Source organism: Hakea prostrata, chromosome 6, assembly GCF_041222555.1.
Source record: "Hakea prostrata isolate BN-2017 chromosome 6, UWA_Hpros_2, whole genome shotgun sequence".
Classification (NCBI taxonomy): domain Eukaryota; kingdom Viridiplantae; phylum Streptophyta; class Magnoliopsida; order Proteales; family Proteaceae; genus Hakea; species Hakea prostrata.
In genome coordinates this window covers 33,746,579-33,764,081 of record NC_142605.1, presented here as the reverse complement: position 1 = coordinate 33,764,081, position 17,503 = coordinate 33,746,579, and the positions used below count along the sequence as shown (strand labels likewise).

Genomic DNA, 17,503 nt, shown 5'->3' with positions numbered 1-17,503 from the left:
GATTTTGAACTCTTCATCACTTCCTCCGCTACAGACGGACCATTGCCATTGAACATCGTATCACTTCTAGCTAGCCATAATGCCCAGTAGACAATTGCGCATTTTGCCAACACCTCTGTGCCTATAGCTTTGGAAGTGAATTTCATCTTCCCCCACCTTTCAATCAAGGGTGGATCCAGGATTCAATAGTGGAGGGGGCAAATAATAAAAGTTCAGATTGGGGAAGCACCAATGTTTTTTCGCCACACATATTGTGTGGGCCCTTATAAGACCCATTATAGTCCAAACTATGAATTATTTTATTATATTAAGAAATACGCCTACATATATTTTGTGAGGCCCACATATATTTGACAAAAATATGTAAACTATTAATAATGGTATTTTTTTCAACAAAATATAGGTAAATTAAAGTATCAGTTAAAAAAATACACGTGACTTTAACCCTAAAAAATTTCAAACAAATTTAGGTAAGAGATGCAAACGAATGGTAGTTAGTTATCTTACAATTATAGACATTTTATTTACAATATAAAATCAAATAATAAAAATTGCAAAAGAAATACAAAAACAAAAAAAATATAAAATCAAATAAAGAATAACATAAAAAATAAGTAAAAGAGAAAAAATAAATAAATTGAAAAAGAGAAAAAGAACCTAATTGTGTAGAATATTTTTTTCCAAATTTTACTTAATCCGCACTTATAGAATAAATAAAAAGAAAAAACCCGAAGAGAATAAATAAGAAAAAAATATGAGATATGAGATAATTAATAGGAATTGAGGAGTTAATTTTCATTAGAAATGGCATTTTGAATATTTAATAATAAATTTTTTTTTAAAAAAATTTCCCTTAACCCACGTTTATAGAAGGAGAATAAATAGGAAGAAAAGATGTGAGAGAGAAGATAGGGGAGAATAAATAAGGATTGATGATTTATTTTTTTAAATAGGGATGACATTTATACCCATTATTTTACCTTTAAAATTTGTTTTCAAATTTTGAAGGGGGGCAAATAGTGATATTTCACATGTGAGAAGAGAAAAAAGCTGGAACAATGAAGGAAATTAATGTAAAAAATGAAAAACCTAATGAAATAGTAAAAAAAAATTAAAATCCGGGGGACCATGGCCCCCCTGGCCCCTTAGTAGGTCCGCCCTGCTTTCAGTGATCTCTTGCAATGAAGTATTAGGTTCTCTCTCAATTAGAAAGTCCAAATTGCACCCAAACCATGTTGTTTTCACAAATGAGTAGTTAAATAGAACATGACATGCTGTTTCAACCTCCATTGCACACTTTCTACATGAATAATCTGTCCTCACTTGTCTCTTCATTAGACCTTCTCCAGTTGCCACCCCTTTGGCACAAGTCCTCCATAGGAAGTTGTGAATCTTTGGTAAGGTCTTACAAAACCATATAGTCTTCCACACAAACTCTAATACCTCCTCCCACTTATGCCCCCAAGATGTAGATGGATTTTGGGCCATTCAGTTACCCCTTTCATTTGCTTGTAAGTGATATGTTGATTTGTTGCTAAATAAGCCATTTTTTTATCCACCCCACACTACCTTATCCTCCTCTCTTGGGTTCAAAGAAATTGGTATCCTCATAATAGCATACACTTCCCTTCTTTCAAACAAGGCCTCAAGCACTTCAGTCTTCCACTTCCACTTCCTTGAAATGGTGTCAATTAAGTCCTCCACCACCCGAAAGTTGCAACTAAGTGGCTTAGCGCTTGCAATCTTAAAACTCTGGAGAGAGGGGATCTATTTATGATCCCTAATGTCAACTTCATTTCCTATTTTAACCTTCCAAATCAAGTCCTCTTCTAACCATGGTAAAACATATCATCGAAATTTGCCATATTTCTATAGGTTTGGTGAGTAGTGAAATAAAAAAGGGGTGAAAATGATATCTGCTCAAGGTCGCCGGAAAATCGATTTTCTGGCAAATCGGCGAAGTAATGGCGAAAGTCACCTAAACTTTGCAGAATCTCAGGTTATTTTCACTCTCTTCTCTGGAACTTCTCTCTCCAGTGATCACACTGGTTCTTTCTCTTATTGGAATCGTGAATCTTTAGTTGCATCACTTCATCAGCATTTATAAAAAAAAAAAAAAAAAAACACATATCCACTGCTTGCACAGTTGCACCTTTAATCTAGATGCTCCAAGATGATTCAAATCCACAATCTACTTCCGATCATACTTAGGTCCAATCGCTTATGTTCTTTTGTCCTGCATCAGTAGTCATTTATTGATCTTTTGGGGAGTTTTTAGCAATTTTCCTCCATCTCCTCAAGTTCGAGTCTTGCGGGTTTGCTGTCAAATAGAGTGATGGTAATCCTTCAGCTTTACCAAATTTGAAATACTTTGTTTATTTCAAAGTTGAGCTTGAGCATGGTTATTAACTTATTCTTATTATTCAAAGAAAAAGAAAGAAAAAAAAATCTATTTGTTGAAATTTGAGTAGACAGATTGGACGTGGTTGATAGATAACATGGTAGAAACTAGAAAGACAAAAACAAATAAAACTCTATTTATTGGAAGCTGAGCAGACAGATTGGACATGATTGATAGATAAAGTGGTAGAGAGGGTTTTTGGGTAAAAGTGTCATTACATTAAATTGGTGAGTTGGTGAACAAAATTTGCCATTCTGATGGCATCGCCAGAGGGCAAAACGGTGAATTTTGCTGATGTTCCGCACTTTACTTAATTTGCCATTTCAATGGTATCGCCAGAGGACAAAACGAAAAATTTTGCCGATGTTCTACACTTCTACCCCTTGCTTTTAAGTTTTAACACATTTTTACCAATTAATACGCTTTTTCCATGCCCATGATGAAAAATTACCACATTTTGCCTCCAAATAATCACAATTTGGGAGGTAGATAGCCTTGAGAAATCATGTCCATAAAGAATTGGGCTCACTCTATAATCTCCATGCCACCTTATTTAATAAGACCTAATTATGTAGGGTTGGGTCCTTAACTCCAATGCCCCCTTTCTCTTTGGATTTGTATAATCTTGACCACGAAATCCAATGAATCTTCTTATCCTTCTCTTTTTGACCCCAAATGCATTTATCCATAACTTTCCTTATTTCTTCATGGTGTGATTGAGCTAAAACAAAATTTGGTTGCCGCATATGAAGACATTGCAATCACCGCTGATTTCACTAACACAATTTTACCTTCCATAGAAAGTAAACTATTCTTCCATCCTTTTGTTTTATTGCAAGTTCTTTCAATTATCTCTTTGAATACCTGAGCTTTAGACACACCAATTTCACATGGTAGACCAAGATATTTGGAGGAACCTTGTCCTAGGGGAATCTTCAACACCCTTGAAATTAGAGCCCGGAATCTTCTAAGAGTGTTAGGGCTAAAAGTGATTGATGTTTTTGAAAGTTGATAGGCTGTCCAGTCACTTTGTAGTACACCTTTACACAATCCTTCAACTTGTTCACCTGGTTCAAGTTAACCTTTGAAAAAAAATGAGACAGGCATCTGCAAATAATAGATGAGTTATAGGGGGGGGGGGTCTTGGATTTAGCTCAAACGCTATTCTGTTAATGATCCCTCTCGACCTTTGATATGATAGAAGTGAGAGCTCGTGCACATACAATGAATATAAACGGGGATAATGGACCCTACTTCCCGATACCCATATTTAAAGTAAAAGATTTCCTCTTAGCCCCATTCATGGAAAGGGTATAAGAAATTGAGTTAGTACACTTTGTAACAAGTTCTACCCAATAGGATGGAAAACCCATTTTAACCAATATAGCCTTAATAGAGGGCCACTCCCAAGTTTTTTAAATATATTTATTTTCCTCATTGTTCATTTCTTGAAGCAAACTCAAGAAACAACCCCTCATGGGCATGGAAAAGTATTTTGGAAGGAATGGAGGTTTTAGAACAAGGACTAATATGAAAGGTGGGCACCAGCTTACAAGTGAACATATGAAATGCACAATGAGTTCCGGGATTAGAAAATTTTAGAGTTACTTCTCCTAAACTAGAGGAATGTGACATTGATGTGGTAGCGGACATCATTCATCCCCATAGCCGAACATGGTTAGAAGAAAAGATAAAGATGTATTTCTTACACACGAGGCTGAAGCAATACTAAGAATACCACTAGCTCTCTTTCATACCCAAGACATCCAAGTTTGGGGTGCAAGTACTGATGGTAGATTCTCAGTTAAATTGGTCTACAAGTTACTTGAAAGAAGCTAAGAAAAAGAGGAAAAAAGAACTCCTTCGACATCTAAAGGGCACAACTGGGACGGAACGATCTCATCAAATTGGATGGATATATGGCAATGCAAAACACTTCCCAAAGTGAAAAATTTATTGTGGAGAGCATGTAATGACAGTTTGGCCACCTCAATGGAGCTAAACAAGAGGGGCGTGAAAGTGGATTAGCTTTGCGAGGCTTGTGAAATGGAGGAAGAAACCATCACTCACGCTCTCTTTCATTGTAAATTTGCTAAGGGCCCGGGACGAGGAGGCAAAATAGAGATTTCAAATCCCGGACCAAACCAGAGTCAGGTTCAAAAATAACGTTGGTTAGTTTGAATTTTGGAATGAAATTTCTAGATTTATCCTAAAAAATATTTATTGAATTACGGTTCAAACTTTACGCTTTGATAGTATGGGTGAAATCTCCGGTTTCACCCTACCCTAAACCGATTCACGTTTTTAGTGTAAAAAGTGATCTCTAGATTAGATTTCATGAATCTAGGGTTCACACAACCAAACTAAAAATCTCTCATTTGTGAATCCGAGATTTGAAATCTCTGGATTCGCTTAACCAAACAGGCCCTAAAGTGGTGTGCCTTGGGAGTCCAATGACATGGGAAAGCTCTCATAAAAAATTATCTACTATAGCTGATTGGATGAAGGCTTGGGCAGACATACAAACCCTAGAGAAGAAGAAAGGCGAAAAAAGTAAAGAATATGATATCCTTTATCCTATGGTCCTTGTGGAAAGCTTGGAACTCAAGAGTAGTTGGTGAAAATTTGAAGACACCAACTAAGGTTATGCACATGGCATTAAATGCTCACTCTGAATTTTGGCTACCAACCAAAAAGGAAAATCAAAGTATTATGCCTGCAGTTAGTAATGAGATGGAATGGAATAAACCAGATCACCCTTTTATTAAGGTGAACACTGATGCATCCTCGCAACAGAAAACAAGAAAAGGTGGTATAGGGATCATCATTAGAGATTGGGAAAGAAAATCATTAGTGGCAACATCCATTCCCAAATCATTTTCATATGTGATTGAAGGGGAAGCCAGGGCTATGCGTGCAAGGATGTTAGAAGCTATAGTGAATGGCTTTGAGTACGTGGAGGTAGAAACAAATTTCCAATTACAAGTGAGCTATTTATCCTGAGTTGTGCTACCCCACCTTTATTTTAACTGTGATAGAAGACATCAAATTCATAAGTAGTAAGTTCTTGCGCTTTAGGTTCAATTATGTTTCTAGAAAAGACATCAAATTCATAAGTACTAAGTTCTTGGGCTTTAGGTTCAATTACGTTCCTAGGATATCTAACTGTGCTGCAGATCATCTAGCACAGAAGGCCTACTCGGTTTCATGGCCTGAATTATTGGCCATGTTCCTCTGATTGGATTATGAGTATTTATTTAGTTTCCAATCCTCCCCCTGTCTATGAAAGCTTGATTACCAAAAAAGATATATAAAAAAAAAAAATAGGGCCACTCCAACCTAATGGATACTAAACACGGGCAGGCATGGGTTCTTATGGATCCGAAAAACCACGCCAAAAGTTTCCAATATTCATGCTTGGAGCCTTGGACAACAACCAATCGTCAAAACTAATTACAGGCAAAGTTCCAAGCAAATGAGGCTTGGAGAAGGGGTTAGTGTTAAACTTCCCTTCCCTCCAAGCAAGCGTGGAGAACACGAGATTGACCTGTATGAATGTAACCTTCCCTTTTGTTTTTTATCTGAAACCCGCTCTCCTTGATTTTGAATTGGCTTTGATCTTCGAAGGATATAAAGCGAGATTCAACAATCGTTCGTCCGCAGTTCTTAGCCCAAATATATATTTTGTCGTATAGACTTTCCTTTAATCGATCAGTTACAGAAAGGCAGTTTGGAGATGGGAATAATAAAGAGTACATTCTCTTTCATGACGGGGACTGTGTTCGGAGTCTATGTTGCCCAGAACTACAACGTTCCCAACATTAAGAAACTCGCTGACACCGGGCTCTTGTTCATGAAGCACATCGAAGAAAACTATCGGAAACCCAAGAAGAGAGACGACGATGATGTTTAGCTGCAATAGATTTATCAGGTTTCCTCGACTTCTTCTTCATTCACTTTCGATTTGGGGATTTAATCTCTATTTTTTTTTATCTCTGGGTACTCCAGAAAGGGGAAAACTAGTGAATATATGTTGACGTTGCGATACAGGCGATGATAAGAGCTGCTTCGTGGGATTTGTGGTCAGATTGTTACAGGAAATAAAACTAGTCCTTACTGTTTCGTCCTTCTTGCGCTTTATGTTGTGTTAATCCAATGTTTGTTGTGATGAACTTTATGCAAAGGGAAAAGTATTTTTTTAATATCATCTTTGCGTCTCCTAAATCCTAATAAAAATTATGGCTTCAATTTGCACGCGTTACTTCTTCTGGTGACTTGAAAAGCAAAGCTTCTGAAGATTCATCTTGTTGCAGTCGATGTGTCAAAAGGGAACCTGGGATTGATCTAAAATCACCCCGTTCAAATAAAATTGAAAATGACTCAAACCTGAGAACATAGAATTCTGATTCTGATCTGGAAAAATATGAATAGCCTCACCTACATTGCTTCCATAAACTAAGGATCCTGCAACATCAATCAAGTTGGAACAGGGCTTTGACTTAACATTACCACCGGAAACAAAAAAAAACAATAATAGAAAAAAAAATATGGATAGCTGCATTTACACTGCTCCCACAAAGATAAAATATGGACCTTTAAAGTTTCAACATTGTGACCTTTAGAAAAAATGAATAGCCTCATTTATACTGCTTTCAGATTAGTTAAGCACTCCACTTTGCTAATGAATAGCCTCATTTATACTGCTTTCAGATTAGTTGAGCACTCCACTTTGCTCTACTGATTCTTGTGGTATGTGAGTATGTCAATCCAGAAAAGAGTCAAAAGACTGCTAACAGTAAACTCTATAATTCACTTTTCCAGCATGATGATTATGAGCAACCAAAACAAGATAAGTAGCTAATCTTAGATGCACAGCCCTTCTGAAAAACTGGATGATGGTCAGTTTTGCTGGTGTCATTCTGCAAGAAGAAAATAAAATGACAGGAGGTCCAATGGAATGATTGTAGAAGGTCAGTTTATTTGTGAACTAGCTCCAGGTTCTTGATTGAACAACAGAATGAAAAGCACCTTTAATAGGAGTACTTATAACTCCTAGCTTTGCAGTTAAGCTATTGAAAAATTAGGTACTTGGAGATTAAAATTATTTCTTATTCTGCAAGAATATAATACGAGATCCATTTGAATGGTTGTAGAAGGTCATTAAGGATAACTTATTTGTGAAAGGTGTAGATTCTTAATCCCAATAACAGAATGAGTAGCTGCTGTATCAGGATTGACTTTATATTATAAATACAAGATACCATGGCATGGGTAGTAGTGAGCATGGATATATTATTAATTTCAATTGATACAAATATTAATGTATCATAAATACAATTGCCATGGTTTTGGCTATTCCTCTACTGTTGTCTTTGTGAGATGCATTATGTTGTGGTGATTCAGCAGCAAACCCTTGGTGATTGGGCCTTGGTTGGGTTTGGTGAAGCCTACCCCTAATCACTTCCCTGCTTCCCACTTTATTTTCTCCATCTTTGCCTTGGTTTCAACATCTTACATATTACGTGTGTGGGTTATAATCCAAGGTAATCCAAAGCTCAAATGTTGTGCATCTATTCTGCTGTTATAATATCCATTTTCATTAGTTTAATTCAGTTACTCCATATTCTGCAAGTTTTAATTTCTCCAGTTTCATTCAATTTAAAAGCAGTTTTTACCCTCTGTGTTCATAAGATATTCCTGCCAATCCAACAATGAATCAAGCCTATTTTTGGTAAGTTGCCCATTGCTCCTAAACTTCAGCATTTTGTTTGGAAATGTTATACTGGTTCGAATCGGTGTCATCAACCTCCAGCACCTTATTTGAAAACCAACCCTAAACATCATAAGCTCTTGGCAAACCACACTAATTGAGGAGCAGCACTTCAGTTGAACATATGAGTATTGTGCTCCATCCAAACCTTGTATGCCACACAGTTAACTAAACCACCGAATGGAAGCAGCCAAGTTGTCAACCCGATAGTGGTCCACCAACCAATTTACCTCCTCCCTCTAGTTCAACAACAAGCCTCATCAAACCTCGTCCGAAACTATTTTGACGTGAGATAGTAACACACTGAGGCAAAAAAGCTACAATTAAAAAACAAATGATCTAAAGTCTCTGCCTTTCTTTCTCCACCTTCTTTACTCTCAATCTAACTGTTGTTGTTGTTTTTTTTAATTTTTTTTAATTTTTAATTTTATTATATTTTAGCCACAAGTATGGCAGGTACAGACCAGCCTTCTATCAGTTTGTAATGTCATCTGCTTGTTTGTTCTTTAGCTATAGATCTTCCCTATTTGTGCATTATTGTTCTCTGAATTGGGGTCATTGTGATTTTGTCCTATTGGGTAGTCCTTCTAATCTCTCATAACAGATTTGTTAAATTTTGATTTGCACAAAACTTAATTCGATGGTTGGGTCTCCCAATTATGTTTTCTTACTCAGCACAGACCCCTAGTCATGAGTGTATTGGACATTTGGAACCTTTGACATTATTGAGGATCTTGATGGAGCAGCCCTTAAAGCTGAAGAATATGAAAAGTATAAAATTATAAATTATTTGCATAAAAGTGACACTACTACAAATATTGGCATGTTGTTCCCCTGAACATTAACCTTCTGTTTTCAAAGTCCTGGACTCATTTCCGCTAAATTGATAGACACAGATCAGCTGAACAGGATTAGACATTATTGGACATGAGGGGGACGAGAAATTGAGTATTCTTCTTCTTTGTCAGCGGACATCAATTAACATTTGCAATTTGATCAGGAACTTGACCTGGAAGAGAATCTTCTCAATGAGATTGGCTGCCTTCCTAATAACTCCACTTTCTTTAACAGCTTTACAGAAGCATTTCATGGATAAACACATGGTAGGTTAGTACTTAGTAGCACAAGCACCTTTAATTATCACGTTATAGAGAACCTGTTGATCAATCTGTTATTTTTCATTGGTGTTGCTATCATATTACTGTAAAATCGTTTTTATGATCCTATGGTGGTTGCGGCTAATAGCTTGATGGGCCAGTTGATTGTGTGAACTCTCTTTCCTCAACCACTATTGCTGCTAATCCCAGATTCCATTACACAACTTTTCCAACATCAGCCATTCCTGCTATCATCTCATATGGATGATTTCCTTTAAAATGCATTTTCTGAAGGCCCTTATCTAGCCATTGATCAAAAAGATCAACCCCTAGCCACATCTGCTGCCATTCAGTTGTTTGTCAAGTTTCCTTTGACACCAAACTTCTCTTTCTGTCAGTCTTCACCTCTGTTATGCAATAAGTATCTTATTGCGGTAAGGTTGACCTTAGGAAGTGCAACCACGATGCTTATGAGAATCACAAAGGTTAGCCATTTTAGAGGGGGGGGGGGGTTTGGAATATAGTGAAGCAACTAAACCACTCTCAAAAGCTTCTGCTGTACTGAAACCTTGTGACTGTAGGTTCGTTGAGAACCTGTAAGAGATAAGTTGTCTGCTTCCTTCTTCCCCCCACTATAATGATTCTATTACTCTGCAGCCATTCTTCTACTTGTATTTCATCAATTTCTTTCCTTCTTCAATATGTGAATACAACTGCTCAGGTATAACTTCACCTGCCAGTCGGATTCACATTCAATATTTGGGATGTTTCTGTTGCATTTGGGCCTTGGTATATTTGGTTGCAGGAGAACAAGATATGAAGTTAACCTGTTCCACTGAAGGTATGGCATCAAGCTGAAATGATTTGGTCATCATGAGGTGACAATTTGCATATGTACTCGTACAGAAGTCTGAGAATAGATTTTTGGTGGCATGGGTAGACTTCCTATGTTGCCTGTTACAGTAAAGCTAGGGGACTCTCCATACACTGACAGCAGCCTCTCGGATGCAAAATGTCTCTACATAAACATCATCTTTGCAGTTATCTTCTTCACTATGCATCTTGGAGCTACTGATGTTGAACTGTCTGCGAGCAGGGGAAATGGTAAAAACAATATTCTGAATGATGATAACCAGTATGATGATTGGTTGTAAATCATACTGACCACTGCAAAGTTTTAAAGGGACTGACCAAAGATGTAGGATCAAAGCATGGCTTCCACTAAAGGCAGCAAAAATGAACAAGACAGAAGGCTCCTGAAACAGTACCAGCAACTAAATGCTCCACCATCCAATGTTTGCGTACCTCTCCAATACATTATTTCAGGCCTTCACTGTGACCTTATTAGTGTAACTGTTTGTGTATTTGTTGATGGTTGGAACATATAAACAAAAAAACCAAATTGTTACAAGAAATATCTAAATGGCCAGCATTGTGTTTGCAGCACTATGATTATTTTTGGAATATGATAAAGTGTCTTGGGTTTCAATTTTGTGAACATGTCTTTTTTATCTGTTAGTAAATTGGTTGATTGACTCCTTGAGCAAGTGGAATTTGGGAGATGAAAAAATTATTTCCTGCTTTTTAGTAGGGAGGATAAAGATATTTCATAAGAGGAGAGAAGATAACAGTGAACATGACAATGACTTATACTGTACTTGGTGAGGAACTTTTCCTGTAAGTTGCACACAAGAAATGAATAACTTCAAAAGAATCCTCTAGGTTTTGCAGACACAATACTTTGCTTTTGAGAAGTAGTTCTCTATATAAGGGTGCAGCCTACTGTCTCCTTCCCAAATATGATGCAGCGAATGTCTTCCCCCCCCCCCCCCCCCCCCCATTTTCCTTTTTTGGCATAAATCCAGGTATTCTTTGCTCAGGTTGGCCGAGTTTGGATCCTCTCCTTGTAAGCGCTCTCTTAATGAGTGTCCAATATGTTATAGGGTTTGGCCGCATATAATATTCAAATCTATGGTCACTCGATTGATTTACCTAACCATTGAATCAGAATGTTATATGTGGTTGAATCTTATAATTCATTGGGGGAATTCTTTTGTAGGAGAGAAGCCAAATATGACACCCAACAACCCCATTTTATCTCTTTCGTCCTCGCAATAATTGTCTTGTTTAAAAGCACCAAGATCCTTGTGGCTTGATTTGCATCCAAACACGTGAAATATAGGTGAATTGATTCAGTTCACGGCTGCAGCCAATGGTGAGGATTGAAATGAGCGGTCGAAGTCAAAATCCCGACCACTTGTTGTCACATTTTTTTTAACAAAATATATATATATATACAAAACAAGTGGTTGAGGTTTTGACCTCGTCGACCACTCGTGTTCGCCCAAAACTACTCCTTAATAGCGCAGCACTGAAGCTACTCTGGTCATTTCGGTCAAAGTGTATCTGAGCGTAGATGTATGGTGAAGTACACGAGCAGGTGGTGCTCATCTTACCTTTGAACTTGTATGAGGCTAATTTCGTCATTCAACTCGAAAAGTAAGGGGTGTTTCTGCCATTGTACAGTGTTCCGTATGTTTTCGCGCTTAACGAAAATGAATGCCCTACGCGGCTACGCCTCCACCCACAATACTGAAGTTGAAGCTCGCCTTCTTCTCTGCACTCTTTGGCAGAACTTTGCTTGCTCTGTCGATCCATTTCCCTGGTGTCCGTCATCCGAACCAGCCGCTTCAACCTAAATGGCGGTGAGTACTTCCGAAGTCCTTCTAACAATACTATTCAGTTTGCTTCCAGTTTCGCTTATGAAGGTTTATTGCCTTGTAATTTCAATTATTGGCGTCTTCTAAACTCGAACTTCACGGTACTGCGAAATTACAGACTTCTTCCCCTTACGTCCCGACCCATTTAAGCAATTAGTTTGTGGAGTTCTTAATCTAAGAGTTTATGAAGTTAGGTTTATTGCGTCTGAATATTGTACTTCTATAGACTATTTGTTTGATGTTGTGTCGCTGGTCAGGCAATAGACCTGTCATTTGGTCTATAACCTTTCCATTGGTGTGGATCATCCAGTATCCTGACTCGTTTGAACTTTGAAGATCTAAGCAAACGAAGAAGCAAGAAAAGCGACCTTGTTTGTTAAGGTTCATCATTATTCCTGTTGGAACAAAAGATTTTCTGGATTTGATTTCTGTAATTGTCTGTCTTATAAGCTCCACATTGTTGCCTTGAACAATATATATAAGATTTCATGTTGAGATATTCGTGCATTCAGTTGTTATGTTAATGGGGGCAATTGTGATTCCCTGAGAAAAGTAGATGGAAGTATGAAGTAAAATGTGTAAGGTGAAATTAACTCATAGTAATGCAAGTTGAGAGGGAGCTCAGGGAAGCCATATAGCAAGATGCAATTGTCATACATCTCTTGAACCATGTAAATATATCTCTACATCTGGGGTCAAAGTATGCTTTTGGTATAAATATATAGGTTCAGAAAAAGTATAGCTGGATTATTTGTTTCTCTTGGGCAATGACTTGCTATTTATTGGTAATTCATTCTTTTTTTAATTTTGTGTGTTATCTGGTTTGCAGACTGTACCAGTTAACCCAAAACCTTTCCTGAACAATCTGACTGGAAAGCCTGTCATTGTGAAGCTTAAGTGGGGAATGGAATATAAAGGTACTTTGTTCTTAGTTGTGTTATGAATTACTTCTCTATTATTCCTAAAGAGATAATCACCCATGGTTGTATTGGTTTTTGTCTGAAAAGATTAAAAATATCGTGCAAGACCTAGATTGAAGAGGAATCTGTTTCCCTTTTAAACAGTACTGTCAAACTTGGAGCAAAATTTACTGAAGCATGTGCTGATGTGTAGACTTTGCTGTGAGCATGAATTATTTGGGTAAAAATGAGGGCCTTATGTGGGAGCTTTTCTCTCTCTGTCAAGAAGATTCTTTTCTCCATGTTGGGGTTATCTTGAATGACCCTGTAGATGAGCTATGCTGAATATATTTTCCATCTTTGCACGTGATGCTTGCTGGTGCTGCATGCAAGCTTCTAAGGGTTGAGACTGAGACGAAACACCTGTCAGCCAATCTGGAGTCAAATCTGATCCGGGTCTCCCAATCTGACATATGGCCAATAGATGAACTATGCTGAATATATTTTCCATCTTTGCACGTGATGCTCGCTGGTGCTGCATGCAAGCTTCTAAGGGTTGAGACTCTGAGACGAAACACCTATCAGCCAATCTGGAGCCAAATCTGATCTGGGTCTCCCAATTTGACATATGGCTGATCTTGTTGGAAATGAAGAAAATATTAGCCAGGTTGCGATTGTCCCAATGCCAGTGGGAATCAGAATGGCACTGCTGACTTGATATAGATTTGGTCAATCCAGGAGAACATGTACTGATTCATAAACCATGGATCTGTAGTTTCTTCTGCAACTGGATAACCCAAACTATTTTTAGATATGCTTCAAGAGTATTGTATCGAAGTGTCAAACTGAGTGGCATACAATTTCAACTTTTTCTTTGTCATATCTATTATGCTTGATACCTTGGGAGTGCTAGCCTATATATGTCTATACAGTTAGTTTCCAATGCAAATGAAATATTCAACTAAGTTTAGTCTATCAGACTGTTCACATAATCTGTCAGAGTAATTTTGGAAATAGGATACTTGACGTAAAAAATAGGTACAGTAAGTGTTGTTTGCATATTGAGTGAGATACTTGTTCTGTATATCGTGTCCTGGGTTTCTATAATTTGAGAGTAGTACCTGATACTGAATTATCGTCCCTATTTTTACCTGTATCTAGCATGTTGATTATTTCACTGTTTCTTGTGTTCCCTAATTTTGTTTCTATTTTTTGTAAAAAAAATTATTTCAGGATATCTTGTCTCAGTGGATTCATATATGAACTTACAGGTATCAATTTAAGTTCCAAGATTTAGTTCAACACATTCATGCATGAACCTTATGAGATTCCTTTCTTTGCATCTTATCATAAGCCTTATTGGTTAGCTCCACTTACCCATCATACTGGTGGCTTCCAGATTCATAATACACTCATATTTAGTCAATTTTGTTTGACCATTGGTAGTTAATCCATCATATTTATTGGTATCAAACCATGCAAACAAAACAAAAAAGCCGATTTACAACATCCCCCCCCCCCCCTTCCTTCCCTTTCCTTTGTTAAATCCAGTGGTAGTTCTGACACTAGAACCATGCAAGCTAAATAAAAAAGCTGATTTACATCCTGCCCTTTTCTTAAATCTGACACAAGCAATTCCTTCTGGGTTGCTCTTGGAGAGTATGCCTAGTTTGTTGAATACAGCATCTGGAGAGTGTTCTACTGTCTTCTTACTGATATTTTTCCAATTTCTTCTTCATTTCATGACAAATAGATGATGGTCGTTTGAACATATTGATTGTCACTATCATTAAATGGATTGTTTTCTGCAGCTGGCAAACACTGAAGAATTTATTGATGGGCAGTTCACAGGAAATCTGGGAGAGATTCTGATCAGGTAATAACAACAAGAAGAAGCCTTTTTCATTACATGGTGGCGCTGAGCATTTTAGAATAGTTAGTGTCTTCTAGATAGGAAATTTCTGACTGGAAAGGATTATCTCAACAATTTGCTCTTGACTGGTCTAAGTTGGTTCCTAGTTCTTTTTCTCCCCCCTTCAAACAATTCCCAATCATGGACCCATCAGTTAACAGTCACGGCTAATACCTATTTAAGGTCTATGAATGATGCGAGATGTGGTATCACCTAATTTACGGTGATCCCTGCAGGACCGTGCCATTATCTTTGATGTTATTGTTGATTAGATCTTAGCTTCACTGCTTCAGGCACGTAGATGAGTTATTTTCTTTCCTGTCTTGTGCTTGCAGATGCAACAATGTTCTCTATCTTCGTGGTGTACCGGAGGATGAAGATATTGAAGATGCTGAACAAGATTAAGAGTATGTATGCTGTGGTTTTAGATGTCATTTCAATCTAGAAGATTAGACATGCTTTCTTTGTACTTGTCAATTGTTTAGTTTGTAATGCAAATTCACTGAGCAACTGATGCTAAGGTACTGATGTAGGATCGGAAGTTTTAAATTGTGCTTATCAACTTCTCCTTTCTCTGTCAAAGAGCACTGATGATCCCGTTTACCTGGAAAAGACAATTGTATTACAAAAATGAGTTATTGAATCCGAAACTCTTCAATGTGATGAGGAAATGTTTGTCTCCATGCCAAACATGTGGAAATTTGCAGAAAAACACTTGTTAATGTGAGATTTCATGAATTGGAGTGTGATACTCATGGGCCTTCAACATGCAAGTTGCCTTGATTTGCATCAGGCATGATTAAAGCGACACCTCCTGGTTGAAAACTAGGGATGTCGTGATGTTCATATTCTATGGCACTAAGCCGAAGATTGAAAAGAGAACCACCTTGATTGTTATTATCCATATTTTTAAGAACTATCATATCGTTGTCTACCCCTCCCTGTGATTTGATTTTAGTACCTGATTACTTCTATATTTCTGTTTCAAATCAATTTCCTTCATGGAGCTATGTGGTAAGGCAGGTTTTGCTCCAATGACTCAATGAGGAGACATTTTGTTGGCCTGATCTGTACTCGCTATTGGCATTAATATTTGGGGGTGGCATTTGGGGTTGCTCAGTTGATAAAACCATTGCCTCATAATATAATGTCAAGGGTTCAAATCCCCTAGGTCAGGAGCAAATCTTCACTTTATGTTTAAATAACATGCAACTACCTTTTTGAGGATGTAGTCCAGGTATGCGTAAGCAAGCCAAAATGAAGCTTAGTTAATGCCTTGGGAGATTATAAGGCCGCCGGCAACTTAGGTTGTAGAGGGTGGTGGGTTACTGAGGCGATTAAAATTGAAGTTGCAACCTCAGCATGTGACCCAGGAAATTTACATAGATGGAGCTGACCCCCCGGGTTGCTCAAGCATGTATTTCCATTCAGCTGAAAAAGAAGAAAAGAAAGTTAATGTTTTCAAAACTGGCGATTTTTAGTGTTGAACTTAAATGCTACACATCACCTATTGCTTATGGTTGAGATCAAAATATTGACCATCCGTTTCGCAAGTGAGTAAAAAGCAAAATGGATGGTTGATATCGAAATCTAACTCTATAGTTTGATCTAAGAAAAAAATGAAAAACGAAAAGGTCGTCCTATTCAAAAACCTTTGGAGAATTCTGGATCTCTCCCACTTACACACCTCATACTGTGCTTTTCTCTCTATAAGAAAGGTATGTTCACATCTTCTTAACCTGAAATGGCTCAGGAGAGGTTCCTTTTTGAGGTACTCCCGGGAACAAATCCAATGGAGATGAGGTGGGGCTTGTAATTCAAAGGATTAAAGCATGTGGCTACGAACCACGGTATCGGGGGTTCAAATCCCTCCTCACCCACAACCGGCTCAAAAGGGATGGGGAAGGACCTTTTATTTCCCTATGGTGGTAGGAAAATCGTGATCAAGATAGCGGACCCACCTATGGGGGTAGGAAAATCGTGATCGAAATAGCGGACCCAAAGCTATGGAATTCGGGTGTGGGTCTTTTGTCGAAATGGAATGGTTTTATCTAGACTTGTAAATGGATAGCCGAAATCCACTTTCGAATTCGCATTCGTTTAAGGATATCTATATTTGAAAATTTTCTTACCGGAAAATATCCGTATCCATCCGTTAAACAACTAAATCCGGATTCAGATAATTGCTTTATCCGTATAGAGTAAAGTATTTAACATTTTTTTTTAAAAAAATAGATGATAATCATATATTTTATAAATTTATAATAAAAAATGTAAAAAAGTGACAATTATCAATCAATAATAATCGCTTCTCTAAATTTTTGCCGGATTTGGAGATTGGTGTATCCGAGTCGAATCCGGTCCGTGGCCTAGTTTTATTAGTTTTATCATCTATTATTTTTGTTTTTGGTACTGATGCTTTTTTAATATTGAAAATGAAATGTCCGAATTGGGCACCGCCCCTAATCCAAAACCCAAATGAACTGCCATTATGGATTATGAGAATTCATATCTCATTTGATAAGTTTACTAAGCTATAAGAGATGGGTAAAATAGTCAATCACTTCTTTATAACAACCATACTTTTTGGTTTTCCTTCTTATCACTTGTTTCTATCATTTTTAACAATTTTTATTTTGCCCAAACTTATTTTCATTTTATTTTTTCTAAATTCACCAAACCATTTGCATTCTTGACCAATAAT

General features: G+C 37.3%; 2 protein-coding genes across 2 annotated transcripts; both read left to right on the top strand.

Annotated features, from left to right (window-relative positions):
* The first annotated feature begins 5,829 nt into the window (after nt 1-5,829).
* Nucleotides 5,830-9,777, top strand: LOC149013485 (uncharacterized). Its single transcript, XM_089160174.1, has one exon. The coding sequence runs from the start codon at nt 6,138-6,140 to the stop codon at nt 6,312-6,314; it is 177 nt and encodes a 58-aa protein (XP_089016300.1). The 5' UTR covers nt 5,830-6,137; the 3' UTR covers nt 6,315-9,777.
* A 2,053-nt stretch (nt 9,778-11,830) lies between these two features.
* LOC149013484 (putative small nuclear ribonucleoprotein F) lies at nt 11,831-15,511 on the top strand. Its single transcript, XM_089160058.1, has 5 exons — nt 11,831-11,973; nt 12,818-12,905; nt 14,121-14,158; nt 14,699-14,763; nt 15,135-15,511. The coding sequence occupies exons 1-5, from the start codon at nt 11,968-11,970 to the stop codon at nt 15,202-15,204; spliced, it is 267 nt and encodes an 88-aa protein (XP_089016184.1). The 5' UTR covers nt 11,831-11,967; the 3' UTR covers nt 15,205-15,511.
* The last annotated feature ends 1,992 nt before the right edge of the window (nt 15,512-17,503 follow it).